Raw genomic sequence first — 9,968 nt, forward strand, 5'->3', positions numbered from 1 at the left:
TCCTTCATCCAATTAGGGATGTTTTCTGTCATTATTTCTTCAAACAGGCTCTCTATTTCTGTCTATGATTCTTCTCCTTCTGGTACCCCTATGATGCAAATGTTGTTATGTTTTGTTTTGTTTTTTTTTTTTATCCTCACCCGAGGATATTTTTCCATTTTTTGGTACAGATAGAGTGGGAGGGAGAGAGAGGAATGGAGAGAGAGAGAGAAACATCGACGTGAAGGGACACATCGAGTGGCTGCCACCCGCACAACCAACCAGGGCCGGGGACAAACTGCAACCGAAGTACGTGCCCTTAGCGGGAACTGAACCCGGGTCTCTCGGGACCGCAGGCCGACGCTCTAACCGCTGAGCCAAACTGGCCAGGGCAAAATCTTTTTTTTTTTTTTTTTATCCTCACCCACCCAATGACATTTTTTCATTTTTTGTTCAGGTAGAGTGGGAGGGAGAGAGAGGAACAGAGAGAGAGAGAGAAACATCGATGTGAAAGGGACACATCAAGTGGCTGCCACCCGCACGACCAACCAGGGCCGGGGACAAACTTGTTGTTATGTTTTGTATTGTTCCAAAGCTCCCTTAAACTCCCCTTCTGCTTTTTCATTTTTTTCCCCATTCGCTGCTCTTCTAACTCACTGATTCAGTCATCAGCTTCTTCTAGTCTATTGTTGAATCTTTCCAAGGTATTTTTCATATCGGCTATGTCATTGTTTATTTCCACTTTATTTTTATTCATAGCTTATACCTCTTTTTTTTTATGCTGATATAGTTCGCACTGAGCTCTTTATAATTCTCATTAAGTTGCTTGTAGTTCCCACTAAATTGTTTGAACACCCTTAAAATCATTGCTTTGAATTATTTATTTGACAAATTGCTTGTTTCCATTGTATGTAGTTCCTTTTCTGGTGATTCCTCCTTTTCATTCATTTGGGTGTTATTTCTTTGTCTCACTATTTTAGCAGTCTGATAGTTCTAGGACCAGTGAAGGATTTCAGGATGTGTGGGCAGGTCAGTGTGTATCAAATAAGGCTGCTGTGCCTCCCAGACTATTTTGATGCATAGTGCCTCTTGCTTGCTGTGTGTCCTGGAGGATTGATGACTGGCTGCTATTATTGGTCTATTTTTGTAGGCACTTCTGGGGTGTATGGGTGCAGCTGGTGCACTGCTGGGGTGCACTGCTGCCTTATGGGTCTCAGTTCCTGATCAGTCCCTGTTGATGCTGCTGGGGGTGAGTGTCAGCTCCTGGTTTGCCCTCCTCTGCTGCCGCTGTTGCCAGTGTATTTTTTCAGCTCTCAGTCCTCTGCTGCTGTTGGGGGATGAAGATGCTTAGCTCCTGGGACTTTCCTGCTGCTCGGGGAGGGGCTCCACTCCAAATTCCTGCTGCAGTTTTCAGGGGCGCGTCTTGGCTGCTTGAGCCTTGTTGCTGCTTGAGCTGGGGCACTGCTCCTGATTAGCCTCTGCTGATGCTCCTGGAGATGGTTCTCAGTTGCCTGTCTTTGCTGCTGCTGCTGCCTGGGGATAAATGCCTGCCTCCAAACCTCTGCTGCTGGGGATGGTTCTCAGATTCCAAGGCTCAGGTGCTGTTGGGGGTGGGGTTCCACTCCAGCCTGGTCACTGCTGCTGTGGGGAAAGTTTGTGGGCTCCCAAGCTGTCACTAGTGCTAAGTTGGTTGTGCTAAGCAGATACCTTGACAGTGCCGCTACTGTGCTCTGGTCCATGTTGACACAGCTGAGGCCAATGGTCCTATGGTGAAAGGAGCACTGGTGGAGTCAGGTTTCTTGGCCCTAGCCACTCCTCACTGCCTCCTCCTTGAGAAGACCAGCAGATCTTCCAAAATGGTGGTGCCTTCCGGACTCGCAGGTAGAAGCAACCTGACAAGCTTCTTACAACAGTATCTGGGTACTACCTAGTCCACAACTGTGGAACCCTCTGCCCCACATTTCCACACTGTTTGAGGTTGGTCATCCACTCACACTCTCTCATACTCATTCACATTTTCACACACTCACCTTCCCTCCAGTCCTGCCTGCCACCATCTTTTCTTCTCTCTCATTTTTAAAAATATTTTTTTATTGATTTGTTTTAGAGAGAGAAGATAGGAAAGAGAGAGAGATAGAAACATCAATGTGAGAGAGAAACATCAATTGGCTGCCTCTTGCTCGCCCCCAATTTGGGATTGAGCCCACAACCTGGGCCTGGGCCCCGACCAAGAATGGCACTGGGACCTCTCAGTCCATTGAACCACACTCAATCCACTAAGCCACACTGGGTGGACACGGAACTTTCATTTAAATAAAATCCTTTAGTGAATGCTTTTTATAGGCTTATGGAACCAAAAATTTTACACAACACTAATTAGTCACCAAACACAGAAGAGAGGTATCAGAAACTGCGGGAGAGAGAACAATAAGAAAAAAAGAGTTCTTTACCTGAGTCAAGTGGAAGAAACATTTAAACAAATGAGGTGATGACAGTTTCATGTGCCAAGTGTCATGAATCTTACAACAGTGTATTTTTTCAGCAGTCCCTAGCTCTGCCTGGCAGGCTTTAAGGAGTGGGTGGCAACTGGGTTAAGTTTAGGAAGGTGGTCAGACATTCTCTGGGAGCAAAGGGAGAGGACCTTGGCACAAAGGAAAACTTGTAAGTCAAGCTTTAGAGATACAATAGCCCATCTGTCATTCTGAAAGAGCAAGGGGGCATGATGAAGAGGTAGAAATCAGGAGGGCTAGAACAGGGTATGTGGCAGGGAATGACCAGAGGAAGAGGAAGGTGAATGAGAAAGGCCAGATTGAGGAAGGGTAGTAAGGATAGTTAAGAAGAGCTGAACATGTGAGAGGAGTGTGAAGATGACCTACATGTGTCCCTTGGTATATGGGCTAGAATGGTGACACCACCCACCAAGCTGGGGAACACAGGAGGAGAGGCCAGCTTGGGGGATAAATGCCATGTCCAGGCAGACTTGAGGACTCATCCTTCTGGGTTTTTTAATATTTTATTAAAGTATAGTTGTCATACAGTACTATATCATTTTCAGGTGTACAACATAGTGATTCAACATTTATATACCTACAATGTGATCACCACAAGTCTAGTAATCATCTGTTGCCTTGCCATTAAAGTCCTAGAAGAAAACATTGTAATAAACTCTTTGACAGAGGTCAATATGATATATTTGTGGATGTCTCCTCTGACAAGGGTAATAAAATAAAAAATAAAAATTAAGGCTAAAATAAACTAAAATAATTCTGCACAGTGAAGTAAAATGAAGAAACACCCTAGTTTATGGGAGAAGATATTTACAAATGATAAATCTAATAAGGTGTCAACATCCAAACTATGTAAGTAACACATACAACACCCCCCCCCCCAAAAAAAAAAAAAACTTTGATAAAAAGAAAAAAAAAATGGGCAGAGGACCTGAATAGCCATTTCTTCCAAGACCTCCAGATGGCCGATAGACATATGAAAAGATGCTCAGTCATCAGATAAATACAAATAGAAATCACAGTGAGATACCACCTCACACCAGTGAGAATGGCTACCATCAATAAATCAACAAACAACAGGTGCTGGTGAGGATGTGGAGAAAAGGGAATCCTGCACTGTTGGTGGGAATGCAGACTGGTGCAGCCACTATGGAAAACAGTATGGAGGTTCCTCAAAATTTAAAAATAGAACCACTATAGGACTCAGCAATCCCAATTCTGGGTATTTATCCACAGAAAAGGAAAGCACTGATTTGAAAAGATACATGCACCCCTATGTTCATTGCAGCATAATTTACAATAGGACTCATCTTTCTGACCCCTCCACTGCATGTGACATCTTACTTGAAACACTTTTTCCTGAATCTGCATGACACTTCCTCCTCAGGCTCTTGTCCTTTCCCTTTTCATTCTCCTTCACTGATCCTACTCTGTCTACCCCCTCCCACTCAATTTTGGTGTTCTTCAGATATCTATTGTTCATGTTCACCCACTCTCCCAGAATGATCTCATCTGTTCCCATCATTTCAGCTCTTATTGCCCCCTTCCAAATCTAAATCCCCAACTCAAAGTGGCTCTGACATCTGGACCCAGGGCCTCCTGTCAGACACCTCTGATTGATCAGCCTGAGATCTGTTTAAATGCTTCAGTGTTTACTGACATTTCTTCCCTTCTTTGGCTTCCCCTTTTTCTGAATCACTTGAATCAACCCTTGCTTGGCTGTTTTGTATTATTAACTAGATGTCTCCAGGAAGGTTCCTGAATGACACACAGCTTCCAAAGCATTACATTTTAATTTATTTTTTAAAAGTTTTTCTTTTGCTTTTATTACAAGCATATAATATTAATTGGCAAAACATGAATACAAGCTTCACTGTCATAAAATCAAAACATTTAAGCAGTATTACAACAAAGATTTTAGACAAAAACTATCCACCAATAGTACAAAAATTACACACCAACACAAAGCATAAAAAATGTAAAATTTCAAATTAAACAGTGACAAATATGTATCTGCATTGTCATCTTCATAACCTGTGGCAGTGCCACGAGGGAATCGGGCTTCATGGCGAGCTCCCCCTGAAACCACACCTCCCGGGGAATGTGGTTTTCTCACACCCAGTGAGCTCTCAGAACAGAAATCTGCACTGAGGCTACACCCACAGGACACTGCTATGGGGACCTGGCCACCCTCCCTGCCCACAGGCTGCCTGATGGAGGGTGCGGCCTGAACATTTTTTCCTCTACTTATCCCAACTCCCTCCGTTTACTCCAAACCAAGGCAGAGACACACTTTATTGGACTAAGGTCACAGGGGATGTGTGGGGTACACATGGGTTCCTGAGGCAATAGAGAAACTGATTTTTTAAAAATCTGCACTAACGTTATTTTTGATGTTGAGAGCACATCCAATATTGACACAGGATGTAGAAGTCAGCTGGCTTGTTCCGGGAACATTCAATCCAATGTCACATTTCCGATCAGTGGAACAGCCTGTGTGCTCTGAGAACATGGAATGGCTGCTTGAGACTTCTACCAAGGCAGCCCTGGGGGCTCCGAGGGCTGGAAACATGTCACCATCACATCTGCGGTCAACAAGGGTGGTGTCCAGGGCCTGCTCACGCAGGATTAGAGGCCAGGAGACCCACAACAGCATGTGGCTGGTCGGGATGGTGCCACAGAACCTCAGGCTGCCGAGTCACTCACTTGTCAATGTTGCTGACTGGCACACACAATACCCCAATCATAGAATTCTTATTGTAAAAATGGAGAAGGAAGAACCAAATAGCTCAATGTACAGATTTAACTTCCGCCTAATTCCCTTTCTCTGTAGCAGGAGAGATGCTACTTACAAGGCAGACGAGCCTCTTGCACAAAAAGCATACAGAGCATGAACAATGATCTCCATCCATGTGAACAAACATACAGGTTAAAACTACTGAAAGGGAAAAGAAGCTTGCAGAACATTTCAATTTCATCTTATATACCTGTAAATAAAGGAGGGCCACAGAACCAAACAACTGGATGGAAAAATAGGATAGAAGGCTTAAAATAGAATAAATAATTTTATAAAGTTAACTTTTTTTTTTTAACCTCCCAACTCTTAAATTCCATATTATATATTCTATCTGAACTTTCTGTTCCATGAAAACCTCACGGTGAGTCCACTGCTGCTAGAAGGCATGGTCACGGACAGCCACCGTCCAGCTGCAGATACACGTGCACTACTTCACAGTAATCCACCTGTCAGGATCCCATCACTCACCGACCCTGACTTTCATGCTGGAAAAAACAAAATTCAACCTGTTGATGTCGAGTTGGAGCCCCTCTATGCAGCTCCAGCTGTCCTGGCAAGGCTGTAGTCAGACCAGGGGCAGGTCCCAGGGACCGTCCTGTGTGGACAGTCTACACGAGGAAATCTTAGAAAAATAGGTACTTCTGCTGCTGAGGTTCCATCAGGTTAACACGGTCACAAAAGCGGGATCACACCAGAGCGGTCGGCAGCCAGTGGTGTGGACCCACCCGGCCTACCTCCATCTCACTGTATATTTAAATGTATTGACTTAGCACCATAGCAAATTCAAGTGATTTCAAAGAGAGCTACAAAGTTACAGGTATACATCAGGAGATGGTTACAGACATATTTGACTGAGTCTGAGCTGGAACCAATTTTGTTTGAATTTGGACGTTCACACTGCTCACACCCTCACTTCACCCCAGGGGAAATCCCTGCACCCTAAAGCCACCCAGAGACCACACCGTGGTCCTCTGTGATTGGACAGGTGCGCCAGCAATAATGTGCGTTTTGAGGTAGACAGGTCATATTTACTCAAGCACATCTAGTTGTTAATACCTCGAAGAGTAACTAAAAATGATTTAGATGAATAGCAAGCTTAGGTAACGAGACACTCTGAACAGAACTGGGTGGTAAGGGGCTGAAATAAAGAGTGAATTTTGACTGATTCCTGAACAATATGTTGTGATGTTTTTAAAAGGTCTTTTATTAAAATTGCTTGGACTGAGTTAATTTGAAGTTTCTCTACAATTTGGGCTCACTGGTGGCTGCTTCTGACACCTATGCACACACAGCAGGTCGATGAGCCCAATCATGTCTTCCGGAGCAAATTTAAGAAAATTTCTGGTCACTGAAGTAAAATACTTCATGGAAAACCCAGCCTGCAGGGGGTGGGGTTGGGCTGATGGCCCCAGAACCTCTCATCCCTGACAGTCAGGTGACAGGACGGGAGTGCAAAGGTCACCAAGACCTCATGGGACAAAGGGTGACCCAAGCTCCAAGACAACACTGCAATCACTGGGACATGGGTCTTTCTCCTTGATCTCGCCTTCACATGTTCCAAGATACTATTTTAAAGGAACACATATTTGTGTGCGGGCAAAATGTGTATTCTCTAATTCCACAAAAGATTAACATTTGGGAGGAGAAAGGGGTTAGAAAGTGAGTGTCACCAGTGGCTGTTTTAGATCATTAAGTAGGTGAAGCCACCTCTGCACAGGAGTGCTAGTCCCTAGCACCTCCGCTGGAGACCCTGACCTGTGATGCTCGGTGAGAACCTCCCCCACAAGCATAGGGCAGAGAGGAGGGCTGGGTGCTGTCCCCCTTTAAAAGGTGTATAGATGTGGGGGTCCTGGTGTCTGCAAAGTCCCCATAGGCCACCAGCTCCCCCTTCAGCAGAGTTAATACGGGGAAGAGGAAGGAGGAGAGTAAACAGTGGCACTGAAGGACTGGTGCCCTATTTCATAATAATAGTGATTTTTTTTTTATCCTCACCCGAGTACATTTTTCCATTTTTTGTTCAGATAGAGGAGGAGGGAGAGAGAGGAAGAGAGAGAAAGAGAAACATCGATGTGAAGGGACACATCGAGTGGCTGCCACCTGCACGACCAACCAGGGTCGGGGACAAACTGCAACCGAGGTACGTGCCCTTAGCGGGAACCGAACCCGGGTCTCTCTGTACCGCAGGCCGACGCTCCAACCGCTGAGCCAAACCGGCCAGGGCAATAATAGTGATTTTTAACAAGATTGTTCTGCAAACCAGCACCATGTCCCAGGTGTCCAGGCCGCTGGAGCCAGAGAACAGGGGGTGGGAGCTGTGGTTCCATCAGGTTTCACAACAGGGGCCTCAAACACCATGGTTAACAGAGGATATGAATGGCAATCTCTTCTGGTGTGTTTTCAAATGAAACTTTTATAGATCTTCTAAGTCTTCAGGAAGCTAAAGGCAACGTAAAAATTGTCATTCACCATGAAAAGATATGTTTTCAGTAACTTAGTAAGGATTCAATAAACATACAAATGTTTTTGAGGCTTATCATGAAACCTAATTCATAAACTAAATCGAAATGACCGAGATTTTGAAGACCTGGAAAGAGGCGGAGGCCGGATCAGAGGGACGCTGGGCCGGGTCAGCCGCAGGAGCCTGCGCCGTGTGTCACCACCTGGTCACCGTGCTGCTGGTGGTGGCTTGCTGAGTGGGAATTCTCTCGTACAAAAGTGATAAGTATTCTCTAGTCAGAAGTCTGGTCCCAGGACACCTGAGGCCTCTTCCACAGGCGCCACAGTCCTGCGCCCTGTGCTCACGGCACCTGAGCCAAGTCTGGGGTGTCACAGCAGGTCCATCTTGGGTCTGTAGTGCAGCAGGAGAAGCATCTTCTTGAATCTCCATCTCATGACAACCACAAACTTGAGTGTGTGGTCCTTGCCCAGAATTTCCTCGTTGCATAAAATGTCCAGTTCGTTGAAGGAGGAGAGGTTGAGCTTCTTGGCGATGAACTTCTTCAGGTGCAGCATGGTGGCTTGGGTGGAGCAGCAGATCCACTTGTGCTTCAGGCCCCGCACCTTGCTGCTGTTGCACTCCAGGCAGATGCTCACCTGCTCGTCGCTCCAGTGGTAGTCGCTATCCTCCTCCTGCTTCTCCTCTGCCAGCTCCTTGTTGGAACTCTCATCTGCTTTGGTTTCATCGTTTCCATGGGGATCCAAGTGCTGCCTAGCAGAACCACTTTCCCCCTTGATGTCTCCAGGCACCTCCATGCCCAATTTGTGGTAGAATCTCCTCTGTTTTCTCATTTCTGCCTCCTGTAGGCCTGGAACCAGCTTGTAAACAATGCCTTGTATGGTCCAGTCATGACCTATGTACTGCAGTGGGTGGCTCTGGTGGATAACGATCCTGCAGGTGGGGCAGGTGTTGTTCTCTTCCAGGTACTTGACTAGGCAGCTCCGACAGAACGTGTGCAGACACTCCCTCACTGTGGTTGCATCGATGAGATACCCACTGCACAGACAGCAGGTGATGTGGGCATTTATGTCCCAGAGTTTAATATTTCTGGTCAACATCTTTGGCTTCTCATCTAGATGCCTGTCGGCTCCCTCCACCTCCACATGGGCACTCAGGCCACGACTGTGACACTGCGACGACCTGGCCGCTGCACCACTCCGCACTTGGTGTCTTCACCTCTGCACCTTCCTTCTGTCCTTTCCTCTTTTCCCATTTTCTGGATGTGGCAGCCAGGAGCCCTCTGCTGCATTCTGAGGCCTGCCATCTCGGCTGCAGACCAGTGGGGCGCACGCGGTGGCAGCGCTGGGAGGGGAGCAGCTCCCTTCTGGGTGCCCCCCGAAGAGCCAGAGAAAAAACCCGTCTGGAGTTTAAAACAAAGAGGCAGAAATGCCCTAACGGAGCCGAATGCCAAGTTCGGGGAGTGGGGAGACATGCTGCGCTTGGAGCATCGGCATTACATTTTTAAATTGAAATTTTTTATTGAGATAATTATAGATTCACATATAGTTATAAGAAATAATACCAAAAGGGTTCGTTTCATACCTACCCAGTTTCCTCCAAAGGTCATATTATGCAAACTTATAGCACACTATCACAATCACGATTTTGACATTGATACAATCCACTCATCTTATTCACATTTCTCCAGGTTTACTTGCATTCATTTGTTTGCATCTATTAAGTACTATACAATTTTATGACATGTAGATTTACATGACCAGCAATACAGTCAAGATAAAGAACAGTTCCACTGGCACAAGTTTCCCTCAAATGCCTTTTTATAAGCACACATAACTCTCTCCTACCTTACATGCCCCTAACCCCTGACAACCATTAATCTGCTCTCCATGTCTATAGTGATATTTCAAGAAAGTCATAGAAATGGAATCATGACGTATGTATTCTTTTGAGTCTGACTTCTTTCACACAACATAATATATCTGAGATTCATCCAATTTGTTGTATCAACAGTTTACTTCTTTTTATTGCTGAGTAGTTCCACGGGGTAGATGCACCACAGTTTATTTATACATTCACCCATCAAAGAACATATGGGCTGATTCCAGTGTTTGGTAAGTAGAAATAAAACTGCTATCAACATTTGTGTATGAAAAGTCTTACATTTTTCAGAATGACTTTGTGTTACCTATCTGTGAGGATGACAACCTGGATCATACACTTTTCCCCT

The 9,968-nt window shown here is 45.4% G+C and overlaps 1 protein-coding gene across 1 annotated transcript; it reads right to left on the reverse strand.

Moving 5' to 3' along the window:
• Positions 1-8,109: 8,109 nt before the first annotated feature.
• LOC118636671 (polycomb group RING finger protein 3-like) lies at positions 8,110-8,841 on the reverse strand. Its single transcript, XM_036271794.1, has one exon. The coding sequence runs from the start codon at positions 8,836-8,838 to the stop codon at positions 8,110-8,112; it is 729 nt and encodes a 242-aa protein (XP_036127687.1). The 5' UTR covers positions 8,839-8,841.
• Positions 8,842-9,968: the final 1,127 nt, after the last annotated feature.

Source organism: Molossus molossus, unplaced genomic scaffold (genome assembly GCF_014108415.1).
Source record: "Molossus molossus isolate mMolMol1 unplaced genomic scaffold, mMolMol1.p scaffold_m16_p_2, whole genome shotgun sequence".
Lineage (NCBI taxonomy): Eukaryota > Metazoa > Chordata > Mammalia > Chiroptera > Molossidae > Molossus > Molossus molossus.

Excerpts from the sequence above, each read along its gene's own strand:
- LOC118636671 (XM_036271794.1), bottom strand. The coding sequence starts at position 8,838 with ATGTTGACCAGAAATATTAAACTCTGGGACATAAATGCCCACATCACC.